The following is a 17,907-nucleotide window of genomic DNA, read 5'->3' as shown; positions in this document are numbered from 1 at the left end:
CCGCTCTGACACGCGCCTTGATTCGTACTGTAAACTCGTGCCATTATAAAAGATAGAAGTTTAATTCGGAGCTGTCACATTTCCAGGAAAACCTTCCGAAGGCCCACATGGATTCTGTCCTTACAAACGGTATTTACACGTCATATAAATAGATTTCTTTCAATTAAGAGCACAAAAAATGTTAACATAATCGCTTCCTGTTGCAGTCCGACGATGCCTTTAAAAGACCCAAACAGAACCTGGAGCCAGCAGAACATCTGCGGGTTCCTCCTACTCGGGCAGCAGGTCGTCTCCCAGCTCCTCGTCCTCAAAGTCATCGTCCTCCACCCGCTTCTTGGCGCCCGTCTTCGGCCGCTCCATCTGAGGCCCCAGCGGGTCCACGTAGAAGGCGTCTGTACGCGGGGGACAGAGGTGGTGAGGTGGTGGGGAGGTGGGACAGTGAGGGCAGAGGTGAGGATCCCTCACCCAGCTCTTTTGGAGCGCTGGTCTCGTAGGGCTCATTGGAAACAGGAAGTGACCTCATCTTGGCGCTCAGTCGCTCGCCTTTCGCGCTGCCGCCGCTGTGGCTGCGGTCTACAGGAAACACACAGACAGACCCAGATTCACCAACAGTCACTTTGGTTTCTTTTCTTCGCCGTCACATGTTTCACATGAGGCCGAGCTGACAGTTTCATTACCCCACAATAGTTTATAGGTCAATTTAACTGGATACGCTGTAAATAATTTGACTGAAATTCCAGGAAAATCTAAATTTCTAGCCCTTCTACAGTGTGTGTGTGTGTGTGTGTGTGTGTGTGTGTGTGTGTGTGTTCCAGGCTCAGCTGACAGACTGACAGTTTTGTGCTGAGCTGAAGGGCAGACATGATTCCAGACAGCATCAGCCCACATCTGGCTGCCAGGGAGTCAGACGAGAGCAAAGACAGCTTCGGAAAACAGGAAAGAGACCAAGAGACCTGACCTCCGTTTACAGCCCAACGTTTCACAGGAGGCCGCACGTACAGCTGGAAACCTCTGCTGGAAAATCCACTTTTGGATTTTGATTTCGATTGCTGCCTTCGTTTCCAATTCGTAACGCACAGGCGGGAGACAGAAGCAGCAGGTTGAAGACCCAGATGCAGATGTTTTTACAGAAAGGTTCAGGTGCAGTCACGGTTTTCTGACATTTCTGAGGTTCTGCTGCTCAGAAACACTGACCACAGAGCAACATCCCAGCTGCCAACAGCGATTTCTGGACTAAATTCAGGTGTTCTGACCAAAGAGCTATACTTAACTTTCCTCAACTTGTGTGTTTACCGACTGAAACACCACCCCAAAAATCTCCCTCCAACCCAGATGTTATGCTGCAGAGGCTTTTGTATTTTTCCTACCCTAGAATCATTTGTGCAGTAGCTAAATAAGGAATATTACAGTGGTTATGGAGGTTTGTTGTCCAGCGCAGTAAACAGAGAAGCGAATGTGCTGCATCAACAATATCTCGCCTGCATAAATAGACAGTTACACAGCTGTTTAGCAGGATTATGATGATAAAATCTGTCATTTGCTCAGACCGAGTATGGTATAATATATTCTGAAACATGCATTTTGTTAGCATCACGCTAACATCAGATTTACTGAGACCGGCCTTATTCCAGTGGTTGAGTCTCGTTATCTTACGTAGGGTCAAACTTGTACGTACCTCCCCCTGAATCCAACAGTGGATCCAGTTGTTTAGACTCAGGGTGAGGTACTTGGGCAGCAGAGGGGAAGAGGAAGGAGAATACAGATGAAGGAACAAAAAGATTTCACAATCTGAATGAAAAGATCATAAAGTGCACATCTGTGCCACATGTGTAGCACCTAGCTGCTTTGCCTGCTGTGACCTTTGTCTGCTCACCTGCTTTCACGTCCATTTCTGACGCTGCACAAGAAAGTAAGAAAAGAAAAACAAGAACAAAGTGTGGCTGAGCTTCAACCGTAGGAAGGATGAGACACAGGACGGCTCAGGTCCTCTCTACCCTAACAGGCTCTGCAAGGTTCACTATAGCACAGCTGAGCTGCAGAGGGAAACGGGGCCTCGGCTTAGCTGCTGGCAGCATCCTCGTCTGTCCTCGTCTGGATTGTGTTTAAAGGTGGAAGTTTAGCCAGATTTGAGCGTGTGTCTGTGACTGTTAAGGATCTGCAGCGCAGCAGCGTTAAACCGTCTGGGACAACATCAGCCGCACTGTGTGGGGAACCCCTGGACCTGACCCTGGCTTTACAACAATGAGGAAGAGGATTCTGCTCAGTGTACCTGTGACGAAGGCCTTCTTAGGGGAGATGAGGACAGGTGTGGAGACACCTACCACCCGGGGGTGTGAGCAGAAGGTGGGAAACAGCAATGAGACCAATGGTGAGCACTGCTTATACGTGTTCTAATCCCACAAAAAACATCTGTTCAGATGTGCCACCGTGCTCCAGTATAGACGCAGAGCTCTTCCAGTTGGTATACGTTGGGAATGTTGCCGGCCGACTCACCTGCGCTGCCGGCGCTGCCTTCTCGCCACCCTCGTCCGCTGCCTTCCCGCCCCGCCTTCATCCTCTGCAAGAAAAGAGGGAAAACGAGAGAGGTGCATAAATTAAAGTGGGACGGTGCGCAGCCTCACCAAGAAACCGTCAAATAAATTACACACACTCGCTCCAAAGAAAAGAATAACGGTGCTTCAAATTGGATAATTGGGTCGTAAAAATGGCCTCAATGATGAATCAAATTTATGATCTTAAACTTTCATCATTACTTGGCGTCATTAGATGGAAAGTGAATAAATTTTACCTTAAAAAGTGGAGCAGAAACTACACAGAAGACTACATTTCTCATTAATTAGCATGCAAACTATATAATAAATGACATAAGGTTATCTAGTAGATATGGGCAGCATGACTCAGCGCGGTGGTATTGGGTTTAGATCCTAAAATACGACCGACCTGCAGACGTGCAAAAACAAGCCCGTTTCGCTTCAAGAGACGCAGAAGTCAGTTACGCGAGGAGCAAGTTGTAGCTATAAAAACTGCAAATCCTAAATCCCAAATGAGCAGAGACAGATACGTCTGTGGTCTCGGGAGGGAAAACTGGTAAACGTGATGAAACAGAAAGCAGAGAAACTCTTGTAGGATATGAAAATGTGTTCCCATTTATGGCCAATTTCTAATATTATGTTCAACAGAAACCATAAATTCTTTCGTACGATTCATTTCTTTATGTTTGTGAAATGAAAAAATAAAACAGCATCAAGACACAAGAATGTAAATGTAAGGGGAGGGGGGGGCGAACCTGTTCACGGACTTCCCTCATCTTCTCCGCCTTCTTGAGTTTATTGGCGTACTCCTGCACCTCCTCCAGTCCCATGTCGTTAGTCAGCCTCACCAGGAAAGTCAGACCTTGATCAACAGTTTCCCTTTCAGTTTCTCTTTGTCCTGATAAATGCATTATTTGTTGGGATATTTGAGGAAAAGTAGCTTTTATTACACTCGATATCTTCAGGAAACCTCTGATGCGTTTCCTTGTACGTCTCCAGGGCTGTGTGGTAATTCCCTGCGGAGCAAAACGACTCCTCACATTAAAAAAAGACACTGTTTAACTGTCAAATCTGTGAAGCATTCCCTAAATGGGCTGGATACATCATGCTTGGATTGTCATTGTCATGCTGTATAATGCTCACCACTTCTTCTGTAGCAACCTGCCACTCTCAGGTGCCACTCCACCTCATTTGGTCTGACAAAGACACAGGAAACACCAATTAAATCTGATCTCAGCTGAAGTCAACCAATCGAGGCTGGGTGGCTGGGAGCCCAGTGCTCACCAACAAACACTCTTCCCGTTATATTCCGCTGCCAACAGTCCAAATCCTATATTCAGTATACTTACTGAATCAGTGTTGCTCTTTCAAAATACTTAATGGCTTTCTCAAAGTACTGCTTCTTAAAGTAGTAGGTTCCCAGCCATGCAGCCACGCCGATGTCACAGGGGAAGTGCCTGAAAGACTGGGACAGGAGCAGACTGAAGCGGAGCCAACGTCGAGATTAAAAAATGATTTAGCTAAAACAGGAAATGCTCCTTTTACCTCTGTGTAATGGTGCAAAGCCTGAGACTCATCCCCCTCGTCATCAAACAGCTGTCCCAGTTTGGCCAGTACGCCACAGTCGGTGGGGCTGACACTGATGACGTGCATCAGCCACTGAATCGCCTGTTGAGGGTCTTCCAGAAGCTCATATATGGAGCCAGTGAGTTAAGGGCTGTGAACGGAGACAGGACAGAGGAGGAATCAGTCGTGTTCTCACAGAAGGATACAGGTTGGCCAACTGGTACATGACTTCTGCACTGTTCCTCAGGATGGCGTGATGCTTCAAAAAGCAGTCCACAGATTCCTCCAGTCTATTCAGCTTCTTGTAGGTTAATCCTGGGAAGAACAGATAGGCAGATGGATGGAATTATTGGATATACTCTCATCCGCCTCGCTCAGCGCTCCAATAAACGGTACCCAGATTATAGAGGGCCTCTGTGCAGCTCGAGTCATTCCTGAGTGCTTCTTTAAAGAACTCGGCGGCCTTCTCGTACTCTTGCTTGACGAACACCGTGCAGCCTTTGTTATTAAGTGCTCCGGGGTTATAGCGGTCTGTGGACATGGCGACGTCTGCGTACCGCTCAGCCTGCTCATAGTCCTCCTCCTGCAACAGAGGAGGCGTCAGCGCGGAGCATCAAAAATAAAAATAGAGATGATAAGAGGCAGCTACAGAGATAAAAAGTCAGTTTATGCTAGTTTAGCTTAGCTGATGAGAGCATCTTACCAGGAAGTACAGGAAGGACAGGTTGGTGCCTGCAGTGCTCTTCGCTCTGGTGTCCTTCTTTTCAAAAGTCTTCAGGGTTTCTATGGCCTGATAACAGTGAGCAGGTGCACCAAAAGATACAGCACAATGTGAATAAAACACATTATTCTAAACATTTTCAGAATATACTGAATTTTTATATGCTGGAGGAGCCGCAAATGTGATGTAAAGTATGATGTAAACTTCAAAAGCAAACATACCTCACCCTTAAGCATGCAGATGTAAAAGAAAGAGGACAAAGGTGAGAGGAAGTGAAGATGGACAATGTGAATGGAAATGAAAGAAATGAAAACACTGGTTAGTAACTTTCCAAAAAGAAACTATGAGAAGAAAGTGGGAAAAATACAAGCATGCAACAGGGGAAAAACATTTAATCATTAGTTGGAAACACTGTTGTGGATGAGAAAAACAGCTGCATTTGTTAAGACTATATATGGGCAATAATAGACAACAGCTTGATTAATTTGCGTCGGGTTTGATTTTTGAATGCTTCAAACTGTCACCTGGTTAAAATCCTTCTGTCTGAGGTAGGTTACAGCTTTAATTATCTCTAGATCATCGGCAAGGTCCGTGTACTGAGAGCTCTTCACCACATCCACACTCCTAAAGAAAGAAGCATAGAGAAAACTAAAATGTAGCTCAATAATACACAGACAACATGTCTCAGTATAACCAACATGTAACTCTAGAGGCTGTTTGTGTGAGATTTTGACACCTAATCAAGAGAATTTGTGTCTAGATTCCATACAAAATGTGATCAAGACTGTACAACAAAGCACAAACCAGTCAAAGCCAGCAGCAAAAGTGGTCTCGATAGCAGGAGCGATGAGCTTGGCTGCAGTCATGATATACTTCTCAGACCGCTGTTTTCTATGTAAAACATCGAGTGAAACACAAAACAACAATTCACAAAATCGCACATATTACCCACAAAAGTTTGACTGGGGAAAGAGTAAAATAAAAGCCAGAAATTGAGTGATTTATTAAGGATAGTCAGGTTTCTTACAGGTTTCGCTCCATCTGGTGTAGTTTGTCATTTTGGATCGCCTCAGTGAACATGTCTGTGCTGTCGTCATCCTGAGAGACAACGGCATTGAGGTAAGACCACAAAAGCCAGACGGAATAAATAAATGATCAATCAATCAACTAATCAATCAGAGCTCAACACAAACCAGATTTTCTATGAGATTTGAGTTTCTGACTTTCAAGAAAAAGCAAAAGTTTGATCACTAAATTTAAAAATACTTAAATCACTTTCATAACGGACAGGTTTTTGTTTTTTTTACATGACTGCAGATATTCAGAATTTGAGCTAAGCTGCAACTGCCACTCACGTTCGACGGGATGTACTTGTCTTCATCAAAGCCGAGCGGAACAGAGATGAGCTTCTGGAAACCCTTTTTCATCCTCTCTTTATCACCGATGGCGTAGTAGCACAGGACCAGGTTGTAGCCGGTTTTAGTGTTGGGACTCTGACTCATGATGTCCTCAAAATAGATGATGGCTTTAGGGTACTGGCCAATGCGGACAAAAACCAGGCCGATGTTCTCCATGATCTTCATCTTCAGCTCTTTGAAAGTGTTGGGGATCTGATCCAGTGCCTTTTGGTACAGCTTGATGGCTTCCATGTAATTCTGCTGCTTTACATAGATGTTGGCCATGCTGACATTAAAACGACCTGGAGCAGCAGCACAAACAACAGGAGTTCAGAGAAAACAACAGATAAGCTTCATCTGACTCAAATGTATCACTGCAGATAAGGAAAAGCCCCATCGTTCAAGACTGATAGAGATTTTAAATACTTCTGCCCTGCCTGAGGGTGATGTCACGATGTCTAGAGTGGTGTCACGCTCAACAGCTCGGGGTCATCTGGACAGAAGATGCAGCTCAATCATTTACTCACCAGCGTTTTGGAGCAGCCTGTTTTTCACTATGAGTTTGTAGTTCTGCAGAGCTTCTGGGTACATTTCATTATTTTCATACTGGTTTGCCAGATTGAGCAACACCTGAAAGTTACAGAATTGGTGGTTCGAGTCAGAAAAGAGACACTGATGGTATAAACTCGTTCACAGAATCTTGTAAAAAAATAAAAAGTTTATTCAGGTCTGGAGAAGTGAAGCTAAGCACTCAGGTATGTGAAGACATTTGGGCACCCAATGGCTGACAGTAATTAATGGCAGAAATGTTAAGAAACATATCATATAACAGAGTCTGCTGCTAATAACAACTACAGCCTGAGGGATAGAAGAGCTGTGACCAATGTAAGTCCCTGAGTGCATTTGGTTGGATAAATATCCTATTAAAACTGGGGATGGAATAAGATTAACAAAGGTAAATGGAATGCTGCGCCGTGCTACTTACAGATCCATATAAATCTATATTGATCTGGTCCGCTTTGTCAGACTGTTCCCGCTGTCGCACCAGTGTTCTCTCCTTCCTGGATGCCTCTTTGGCTTTCTCAAGAGCCTGGGGAGACAAGTCACGTAAAATATTTGATCATCCGCCACCATCACAAAAGCCCATTTCTTACACATCCAAACCCTTGACATGTGTACTGCATTACTGTTATCAGGTTTCTGGAGGTGCTGTATATAGAAAACACAAAAGTCTGCCTTTCATTTGCCTCAGGTTTTGCTGTGCAGGCTCGCTAATCATGACTGCAGTGAAGGTCTGAGAAGCATTAAACATCATGCTGATGACTTGCACCTGAACAAAATAACCCAAAACACAAAGACGTTGTGGCGCATGTCTATCTACGGTATGATGTAAATAGCTGTTTGTAATCTGTGCTTCTCAATAAATGTTGAGGGAGTAAAAATGTGTCGTAGGAAGCACAACACTGGACCTCTGGGTCATGTCGGTCGTCACGGGAAACTAGGTGAAGCAAAAGCTTTTCACACTGGGTAACTTCAAAATAGGGTTCTAAGAAGCCATTAAAGCCATTTGGACAGATGAGAGTCATACCAGTTGGAAGTTTCCCGAGCTCTGTGCCATGCAGCTCTCTAATACCAGGTCGTTTACTTTCTTCTCCAGGATCTTGATTTTCTCCTCGGGCCTGCAAGAAATTAAACTGCAGTGTTTGCTGGCAGAGGCCAAAAATGTTAGAGAGACTTAGTGATGAGTAAATAGAGAAACTCTCTCTTCTATTTGAAGACATGATCAGTCTTCTACCCTCTTCTGAGTAATATTTGCCAACATTTTCTGAGGTAAAACATTGCAATTAGTTTATAGTTAAAAAACTTGTTTAACACAAACCTTTAAAGATTGCAATTACGACATAGCTCACACACTTCCTTGTTTCTAATTCTACTTCTAACTGTTGCTGATTAAGCCACTATGGTTGCTCCTGACTTAGACACCAGGTCTCTTCAGATCAAGGTAGTTTAGATAAATAACTCAGAAAAATTAAGAAAAATAACTCACGTGTCCTCGTTCTTGTCTTCAAGTGGAGGAGCAGGACCTCTGGCCTGTCCCAGAGGGTCAAATGCAGGACCTGAAAATAAACTGCATTTTAAACAGGAGGCTTGTTTTCTCAAAGGGGTTATCATTAATTTCTTTACATCTTACATTCCTAGAATAAGTGATACCAAACATTCAGAAAAATATAACCATATCAGAATCAAAGGCTATGAATATCAAAAGCTAAATGATAAATAAATTCTAAAGTTTGGTATTTGGCACCAACACACTCACCACGGGTGAGAGAGGAGCTGTAACCTGCTGCACTGACTGCTGTCATGGGCCGTGCTGCCCCAGCCTGAATTTATTAAATAGAAAGGAGAGGGTACGTGTATAATGCAGCATAAAACTGGCCACACATAATAGTGATTAAATACTGCAAACGCCATCATAGTAAAACCCTTCACAGCATCGTTCAGTGACGCGTGTGTTTATGTTGCTCACCTGCACAGCTCCAGTCATGGGTCTGCCCATGGAAGAAGCAAGAGCATTTCGGGACTTTACAAACAGAACGTAAATGAAATGTTAATTAAACAGAGAAAAATTTATCTTGGCAGTTCTTTATTTCAGGTATTTTTTGTCATTTCTTGCAAAACAAGTGCGAAATAACTACACAATTCCACAGAATGTGTGACCCGTCAGCCCAGCATGAACTGTCTTTAGTTGTCAGTATCTTACATTGTAATTTGCATTTCTTCCCATAGTCCCTGACTGTGGTTAAAGTTACTCAATACCAGTAATGTAGAAGGCAGTTAGACCATGTAACATGACTGTAATATTGTTTGTTGCTTTGAAAACAAAATGCTCCTTTGATCACTGCAAGATCAAATGTCCAAGTGCCACTTGCAGCTCATGCAGAGCATCAAAGAAAGCATCTTTTTGAGCATCTGGTTTGAACTGTGCAGGTCTTTTAATTGTTGGTCATCACTCCTGAATGTAATGAGACAAAGAAGTCACAAAATAAAATCTACGTTTCATTTCTGTTCCTTGTACTTACACCAAAGGAAGACACCAGAGGCCGAGCTCCAATGGCAGTGCCAGGGAACTTGGCAGTCATCTAGATCACAAGGGCATAAAAATTGCTTTAAAGTTATTTACTCACACACACACACACACACACACACACACACACACACACAACACACACACACACACACACACACACACACACACACACACACACACAGTTGGCGCTGATTTCCAATCACAGCTCGCACTGATGTAAATATGAAACCCACCGGTGGTCTTTTTTCATGAGTCGTCTTCACTGCTTGTTGGAAGCCCTCATCATTCTCGATTGCCTTCAAAATTATGAGAAATATGTGTTCATTGCATGCAGTCATACAATCTTTCAATAAAAAATAGATCAAACAGATTAAATATGTGAATAGTAAAACATAAGCGGAGGCTTTGTTGCAGTTATAAAAAAAACAAACAAAAAGCAAGAATCCTAACATCTAATCTGTTATATCTGTAATGGTATTTTCCATAAATAAACTAGCGGTTTATCATATATATATATATAAAGCAAAAGGTTTAAGCTAGCGAAAAGGTTAAAACGACTTATAACACACCTCGTAGTCAAATGTTGGGTTATAATTATTGTAACCCGAATAAAGATCGTCCTCCTCCACATCTGGGCCGCTGTGTTTCATTTTCCTCTAAAGACCCAGAGTTTATAAAACACTCCACAAATTAAAAACTAAATATTAACAGAGCCACAGCGAAGAAGTTTGTTGTATTTTTCCAGTAGGTATCCCACAATGCAAAGCGTCATGGGCGGGGAAATCAACTATTCTAATCTCTGATTGGTTACTTAAGTGTCAATCAGCTTTCAGCGCTCATATAATTGGATGAAGCGCTCACTCGTTGCCAGGATACGAGTGCACGCGCTTACAAATAGTGGATTCGTTTTCGGCTGTGATGATCGTTAGGTTCATTGGAAACAAATATGCATGTGTGTATATGGACATACTGGACAAACAACCAGAATGGTGCTAGCGACGCAGATTCACTTGTAGGAAAAGGCAAATGCCAACTGTTTGAGGCTTCCGACTTCCCGTAACGCTGATCGTGTTGCAGGGGGCGGGACCACCAGCCGTAAAGCTGCACCAGCAGGTTTTAGCTCAAGACCCTGACAGCTTCTGCGCGCTGTAGCTCTTCTAAAATGGATATTGTCGCTGTAGTCGGCAGGTGAGCAAAAAATTATCTCTAAGAAACGTTAACGTGAAGAAATTATTGTATTTTTGCAAAAACACTTTGCACTTTGCACCAACTGATTTGATTGCATCGTAGTGATTGAGTATGACATGCCATCAAACTTAGGTGACTTGTTTACATTTTTATTTTCAGGTATTCAGAATACTCTAACGTTAAGGATTAAGACGTTTGTAGTGTAGTAAACTTTAGGTCAATGTATGGCACATTTTCAGCTGCATTTTACAAGTACAAACAAGTGATTAGAGAGAGGGATTATGAGGGCATAAATCACATTTTTATGGCTGTCATTATTTTCATTCAAAATTGCACCATAGTACCAAAAAACAATCACAATGTCAGAGATGCAATTTATTTTATGCTATCCAATAATTAATTATTCCATACATTGTTTTGCGTTTGCAGTGGCCTTATAGGCCGTTCTTGGGCGATGGTATTTATAAGTGGAGGCTACAATGTGAAGCTCTATGACAACCAACCTGGTCAGGCAGCCAAGGCCATCACAGAGATCAGGTAAGGATCAGTCTGGATTTACTCATCTGTCTCTTTATTCTCCATAGACAGGGCCAATGTGTTCAGGATAAATCACTTAAAATGTTAAGTTAGCTGTACGTTATTCTGGATGTACACACATTAATAGTATGGACCCAGGACAAGAGAGGAATATATTAGCTGTTTATTGGTGCACCAAATTATGCTTTGTATAAGTTAACACAAAATCACGTCTAATTCTTTTTGCTGAGAAAAATATTGTAATGTAATTATAACATAATTGTTAAACATTTAAGTGTAACCTTGTGTCCTGTTGAACCCCACAGAGCAAATGTATGTGTTAAAAGTATCAACACATTTTTGTTATTATAATTATATCTTACACACACACACACACACACACACACATACACACACACACATATCCAAGCTTTCTACTCTGAGAATGCAGTTGCAGACCAGACTATGGATGCATAAGTGGAATTTCAGAGGTGACGACCAGTTATAACTGTGAAAAAAGAGCACTTTCAGGGTCATCTTTTTCCAACATTTTAATGTGTATTTTAATCAGCTAGCTCAAGTAAAGGAAATACATGAAACCCCATCAAAATATCAACCATTGAAGATACGGCTGTGGCATGCTCAGTGACCTTCTCTTACTTTAGGAACAAATAGACATAGCCTTGTGATTACAAGTTAAACATTACAGGTGAATGACTAAGGGTTTTGGGAGAAAATTAGCCAGGAAAATACTGGATTGCCTCATCAGATATGGTCTCGTCTCCAGAGATTATAACCAGTTATGAGCTATAGCTCACCACAAAAATCATTTTACATTTCTGTGTGATTTTACTTTATTTTTTTATGCTGAATAAGCGTTATTCAGTGTATTTTGCAGTCTTTACAACGAGAGTGGTGCTCACCTCCCCTCTGTGTCGGTTCAGGAAGCAGCTGGATGAGCTGGAGGAAGCTCACATGCTGAGAGGGCAACTGAAGGCCTCACAACAACATGCACTACTCAGCAGCCATGACGACCTGGCTCAGGCGCTGGAGGGAGCCTTCTTTGTCCAGGTGAAAGGCGACATTTCCCACACCAATGTGTCTGTCTTTCTAAAATCAGAAACAGGCACGATCATGTCAATTTGAATCAAAATTAAAATCATTTCAATTCTGCAATGATTTTCTTGAGCACGATGTTTTGGAATTGCGATGACACAGTCTATCCAAGAGGGGGCGCAATACTGTTAGTTAATGTGGTGTGTCAATTTAGGTAAACATCCAAGGTCTTAAACGCTTTTTGTAGATCAGTGTTCTTATTAGAGAACACATCATTGCTTATGATTATTTTAGTAGTAGCATGTAATAAAGTCACTCATCTTGCCATGGTTGAGATCTTAAACCCAGTCAATTTTAAACAGCCACTTGTAATAACAAAAGAAACCTTCTTTTTCTTTGCCAAGGAGGCAGCTCATTTGGCAGGGAGACGGTGCAAGTGAACAAAAGTTCTCTTCACCTTGGCCCCCCCCCCACACACACACACACACACACACACACCACACACACACAACACACGAACACAAACATTTGTGCCAGAGCTAAATCTGAATCTTAATTCAGAGGTCTTTCCAGATGACTGGGGAACTGGAACTGCTGCATGCTCTCGTTTCAATAGAAACTAGCTTAACTACAGTAGGTATGCTGTTAATGAGCAGAGCATCATGCTTTTATCCATGCATTGAAGAGGCATGCTGCTTGTCCAGGCCATTATTGCAGTTCCACATTCTTGACAAATGACATAAGACCCTATAAAAAAGCTTGGGACTAATGCTGCCTTTCAACAGGGGTAATCAATTGTTACTTTTAGTGCTTTCAATGTATAGACTGATTTTATTTCACAATAGGGGGACCTGAAATTCAAATCATTATTTATAATTTCCTTTTTCTGCTGTTCGCGTGACAGTATTTAGGATTTGTGTTTGTCCATGTTGTAATTCCCTCTTTGAACGAACGTGTATTTAGGAGTGTGTGTTCGAGCAGCTTGAGGTCAAGCAGAGCGTCTTCCGGGACATCGAGTGTCTGGTAGGGGAAGATGTCATCCTGAGCAGCTCTACTTCCTGTCTGGTACCAAGCAACGTCTTCTCCAAAGTGCAGAACAGGAGTCGCTGCCTTGTCTCTCATCCGGTCAGTTCAAAGCAGTTTCATCTGTAAATAGGCAAAAATACTTATGTAATCTGCCTGGGCTGGTGTGTAAATAACCAAATTCTTAATTCTGCTCTATAAGGATGTTATAATAGCATGTTTATGCTTGACTTGACAGGTAAACCCACCTTACTATGTCAAGCTGGTGGAGCTGGTCCCTCACCCGGAGACGGCAGCGGTTGTTATGGACACCGCCCGAACCTTTATGACCAAGGTGATCGTCCTCAAAGTGAACTGTGCAGTCGTTGCCTTTCCTGATCATTTTCCCTCTTTTAGGTCGGGCAGGTGCCGGTCTGTTTGAGGAAAGAGATCGATGGTTTTGCTCTCAACAGAGTACAGGCTGCCATAATTGCAGAGTCTTGGAGGCTAGTCCAGGTCAGTGTCGCTTAGGTTTCTGCACTACCTAAATAATTTTGCCTCTTGTCAGGTAATGAAGACCAAATTGGTTAACACTGACAGAGATTACTTACACAGAAGTAGGAGCGGTTACAGACTGCCCCCTGCTGGATGAGGAGCTGAATCATGATATCACCACCCACACTGGTGCTAAAGTTTAGCTCATCTAATGTCCTTCATGGTTTCATTTTCACACAAGGACTAAGCAGAGTAAATTAGTCAAGGATCATCATTCACTCACCCAGCAACATTGCTCAGAGGCTGTTTGATTCAGACTCCAAAGCAACAACACCCAAAAACCTCACATGGCATCGTAAACTGTGGTGTAATAACTGAAGGTCCAAAGACGGCCGCAACAATAATGAACACGATTAACTGGACGCTTATGTATTATGGCAACAAAATGGACCAACCTACTAGCTGGGCCTGGAATTAGTCAAGGAATTGGGATAGATACGAGGTCATGGTCCTTCTTACACTTCAGCTGTACATACCAGGAATTCAGTCCAACTCCTTTATTGGTTCGTGACGAGTCAAGAGTGCATATCTCCAGATAAAAAAATCTTGTTTGTTCAGTCAGGGCAGAAGACAGAAAGGAGAGCTGTGTTTACCTCTCCTCTCACTGCTTTTTTCACTTGGTAGCCTGTCATGAATGCAGCATCTGATAATTGTCATGGCACAGGCCTGTGAAGACTCTTGTACACAACAGTGTATGCAGAGTATTGATCCCTCACTTGTGACCGTAGCATGAAAATAAATTAACCCTGAGAGCAAGCTGACAAAAGCCCCACATGGCTGTTAACGATTTAGACGTACCTAACACCTGATTAATCCAAACCTTTCACAGAAATGTAAAAATGACGAGGGCGCAGTAAGGTGTTCAAATTCTAGCCTCGTGTTTTACCCTTTCTGTGTTTGCAAAAACCTGTTGGTGGAGTTAATTTGCACTCCGTGCATTTCTCAGCACTGACTTGAGATCTGGAACGGGTCACTAGTCTGCACTTGGGGCTAATCCTCAGCCTCGAAAATCACGCGTTTGTATGTCACAAATTCAGAAGTGACAGAAGTGTAACAGACACATTTTAGAATCATATGGGGAAATCTTTGATAAATGCACTCTCGTGACTGCAGACACACGATAAGCAAAGTATGTTAATATGAGGTAAGCAACTAAGTGCTGCAGTAAAACTGTATCCTGTCTTGGTTGCATTCAACTGCAACTTGCATTCCTTTTCTTTTTTGTGTGATAAAAAGGACTAAACCTTAGCATGCGTGCACAGACAGTGTAGGAAGGCATTGTGGTTGGGAAAGTGTCTGGTTCCCTCTAGTGATTATATGGGAAAAGATGCCCCCAATCATCAGGCTTTGCTCAGATAACAGACGTCTTGTTGGACCCTCGGCTCTAACAAAGACAACCCTGTCCCTCTCATCATGACGAGAGGTGGACTCTCCGTCTCAGCGTACAAGCTTTGATTTCCTGCGCGGCCGGCCAACAGGTATCTCTAAGCCAGTGATCACTGAAGGACTCCCTGTGGCTCTACTTACATCCACCCCCTCCATTCTCATCCTCTACTGTCCGCATCGCTCCAAGAGTGCAACGATTGCTGATTAGGGAGGAACTTTATTTCAGCGGGGAAGTCAAATGGAAACAGTCAGGGTTATATTCTGGAACAATTAGACGCCAGCTGTTTTTAAGCTTTGGAAATGTCGGTGGGTTTAACAGTTAGACGAGCTGAAGGGGAATAAAGATGGTAACTATTTCAATACTAAAATTCTCTATGAAACTGACCGGAATCTGCTGTGTGTTTTGGTAAAAATAAATGGAAACAAACAGGAGTTGTACCATTGGCATGGTATACAGACACATATTAATTGTATTAGGCAAAATATTCACATGTAACTTATGTAAAGGAAGCTTCATGAATAACTTTTGAAACGTGCAAACAATGGTCAGCTCTTTCCCAGTTGAGTGGGCAGATAAAATTGTCCACTGATCAGCCAACAAATCAATACACTCAAAGATTAACTCGTCTTTGTCTTGCACTCCAACAGGACGGCATCATATCTGTCCAGGACATCGACCTGGTGATGTCAGAGGGGCTCGGAATGCGTTACGCGTTCATAGGTCCCATGGAAACCATGCACCTCAATGCACCTGATGGTAATGCTTCCTCTCCAAAGACTGGCGAAACACACGTTTTAAACATCCCAGGCATCCGTGACGTAGAACCCATGAACTGTACGGGGTGTTCGAAAGAGAGAGGGAAAACCACAGGGAGATGGAGAATATCAAAGGGGAGTGTGAAACTCAGAGTGACCCTGACTGTACTTGCACACATGAACACACACACACACACACACACACACACACACACACACACACACACACACACACACAGACAGAACAAAGCAGTCTTTTGATAGGTAGCAGTGAATACACTCCCTCACACCAGCAATCTAAAACTCCGAGCCCACATTGCGGCCTTCAAATCACGGGCCAACTCTGTCTGTTGGTACACTGCTTTCCGTTTTTGATCACGCCTGATTTCCTTTTTTAAAGTTGAAAAAAAAAACAACAACAACACAGACCTCGTCTCTGTCATGCATGAATATATATATCATAATATATGTTGAGAAACCGCAGTTTGAGTTTTTAAATTGAGACTTTTCCTAGTATTTAATTTTGCATGTATTTTCCCCTTTTACCACAGACATTTATGTACAATTGTTTGATTTGTCTCTTGGGAAAACATTAATTGGAGGGGGGAAACGCATGGCATCGATTCAAGCTTGAATTATTCCCTTTTCTCTCCTTTCCTGGACTTCCCTCATGACCTGCTGCTCCCGCAGGTTTAGTGGACTACATGAAGCGCTATGGAGAGGGTATAAGGAGGGTGTTGGCTTCTTTTGGGCCTGTACCAGAATTCTCTGGGGAGAGCGCCAAAAGCGTTGTCAAAGTAAGTATAATACTAAAGTGGTGTGAATGAATCGGTCTTGAACTCTTGAATTAAAGCCAGAGCTCGGCCAGAGCTTCATTGCTTATGTATTTTTACAATTACAATTTAAATGGCATGAACAGGTAATGTGAGGACAGCCCGGGGCACAAACGACCTACTATAGCAGCAGAAAGCTGTCCGTCTCGTCCGTGTGCATTTACCTCTAACTTAACCAGTTGAGGCAGGTTGCCACAACCGCAGGAGTCGGGTTTGAGGTTCTGGGATCAGAATTTATTGTCATTATACAAACTGAACATTGAAGTTTTGAGGCCGGTATGGGGGGGGGGGTCCAGTGCAGCCACCAATGTGGATGAACATGACCCAAAAGCTTTTGATGGAGGGTGAAACTGGAGCACCCCGAGAAAAACCCACACAGGCTGTACCAAGTCAACACAGTAGCTCGCTGTACCTGGGACCTGAAACTAAGACCTTCAGCTTGGGCAATTGTGCTAACAACTATGCCACCATGTCGCCAGGGGAGATGTTGTGGGGTAGGTGGAGGTGAAGGGAGAGGACGTGATACAAATGCTGTGGTTTTAACATTCAGAGATAGAGGTGGGAACTTGAACTGCACAGCTTACCCATTTGAAATCGTGCTGATTCAGGTCTTCTAGCCCCAATATTCAGCAACACAGGACTATTTAGGAATTATGGAAAGTCTTGTTGTTTCAATTTAGCAACACAAGTCTCAACTTTGCCTTCTCCATTTGCTTAAAATGCAGAACTTTCGGCTGTTAAGTTTCACCTTGTCCGTTTTAGCATTGCTGTATGAAGTTTGAATGACTACAACCCCTCATTGGTAGCCAAGTCTGCCTCTGCCAGCTTAGACACAAATACAGATTTCACAATACATCTGAGGAATAATCTATCTAATCCTCTGCTTTTCCATCATTTTATATTATTAATGAATACATAACCCATCAATCAGGTGTTTTCTGAACTGAACTGACTGATGTCTGCAGGAAATGTATGAGCTGATCCCCAACGACGGTCAGCATCTGTCAGCCAGGATCGCCAGGAGAGACCAGCTCCTCATGAGTTTGGCCAAACTGAAGGAGGAGCATTGACATCGTCTCGCTTTGAAAAAACACTGATTTTTTTTTTTTTTAAATCTTGAACGCACTAAGAATCACATTTCTCTCTCTTTAAACTCAATTGTTTGCTTTTAGCAACAGAATTATTTGAATTTGCCAACAAAAATCTGTGCTATCAAAGTGCCTTTTGGAGTCTTTCGGGTCGAACATTAAAAGAGTTGTGATTTGTTCTTGTTTGTCTGCTGTTTAAGCATGAGAACAACAATGTGAACAAT

General features: G+C 42.9%; 2 protein-coding genes across 10 annotated transcripts; one reads left to right on the top strand and one right to left on the bottom strand.

Moving 5' to 3' along the window:
* Positions 1 to 38: 38 nt before the first annotated feature.
* ift88 (intraflagellar transport 88 homolog) lies at positions 39 to 10,073 on the bottom strand. Of its 9 annotated transcripts, none has more exons than XM_057039280.1 (27): positions 9,873 to 10,073; positions 9,537 to 9,599; positions 9,296 to 9,355; positions 8,743 to 8,796; positions 8,533 to 8,596; positions 8,263 to 8,332; positions 7,804 to 7,894; positions 7,201 to 7,305; positions 6,743 to 6,845; positions 6,174 to 6,517; positions 5,846 to 5,916; positions 5,623 to 5,709; positions 5,337 to 5,442; positions 4,801 to 4,887; positions 4,494 to 4,680; positions 4,305 to 4,412; positions 4,077 to 4,228; positions 3,881 to 3,996; positions 3,675 to 3,727; positions 3,482 to 3,547; positions 3,287 to 3,393; positions 2,494 to 2,557; positions 2,270 to 2,317; positions 1,874 to 1,897; positions 1,676 to 1,726; positions 466 to 573; positions 39 to 392 (listed from the first exon to the last, which is right to left on the bottom strand). In XM_057039280.1, the coding sequence occupies exons 1-27, from the start codon at positions 9,951 to 9,953 to the stop codon at positions 271 to 273; spliced, it is 2,592 nt and encodes an 863-aa protein (XP_056895260.1). In that variant the 5' UTR covers positions 9,954 to 10,073; the 3' UTR covers positions 39 to 270. The 9 variants fall into 9 exon arrangements, 8 of the variants coding, with proteins under 8 accessions (XP_056895260.1, XP_056895270.1, XP_056895277.1 ...); XM_057039290.1 differs by having other exon boundaries at positions 5,343 to 5,442; XR_008951538.1 differs by having other exon boundaries at positions 335 to 392; positions 1,837 to 1,897.
* A 206-nt stretch (positions 10,074 to 10,279) lies between these two features.
* On the top strand, positions 10,280 to 17,862 carry cryl1 (crystallin, lambda 1). The gene is made up of 9 exons (XM_057042820.1): positions 10,280 to 10,491; positions 10,921 to 11,028; positions 11,952 to 12,078; positions 13,027 to 13,188; positions 13,325 to 13,420; positions 13,483 to 13,581; positions 15,655 to 15,763; positions 16,453 to 16,559; positions 17,561 to 17,862. Exons 1-9 carry the CDS (start codon positions 10,466 to 10,468, stop codon positions 17,663 to 17,665), a joined length of 939 nt encoding a protein of 312 aa, XP_056898800.1. The 5' UTR covers positions 10,280 to 10,465; the 3' UTR covers positions 17,666 to 17,862.
* The last annotated feature ends 45 nt before the right edge of the window (positions 17,863 to 17,907 follow it).

Source organism: Takifugu flavidus, chromosome 1 (genome assembly GCF_003711565.1).
Source record: "Takifugu flavidus isolate HTHZ2018 chromosome 1, ASM371156v2, whole genome shotgun sequence".
NCBI classification, from domain to species: domain Eukaryota; kingdom Metazoa; phylum Chordata; class Actinopteri; order Tetraodontiformes; family Tetraodontidae; genus Takifugu; species Takifugu flavidus.
This window is presented reverse-complemented; position numbering and strand designations above follow the sequence as displayed.

Excerpts from the sequence above, each read along its gene's own strand:
- cryl1 (XM_057042820.1), top strand. The coding sequence starts at position 10,466 with ATGGATATTGTCGCTGTAGTCGGCAG. Across the intron at positions 15,764-16,452 it reads GCACCTCAATGCACCTGATG|GTTTAGTGGACTACATGAAG; the intron begins GTAATGCTTCCT and ends CTGCTCCCGCAG. Across the intron at positions 16,560-17,560 it reads GCGCCAAAAGCGTTGTCAAA|GAAATGTATGAGCTGATCCC; the intron begins GTAAGTATAATA and ends TGATGTCTGCAG.
- ift88 (XM_057039280.1), bottom strand. The coding sequence starts at position 9,953 with ATGAAACACAGCGGCCCAGATGTGGAGGAGGACGATCTTTATTCGGGT. Across the intron at positions 1,898-2,269 it reads TAAGAAGGCCTTCGTCACAG|CGTCAGAAATGGACGTGAAA; the intron begins GTACACTGAGCA and ends TTTCTTGTGCAG. Across the intron at positions 1,727-1,873 it reads AGAAATGGACGTGAAAGCAG|TACCTCACCCTGAGTCTAAA; the intron begins GTGAGCAGACAA and ends CTGCTGCCCAAG.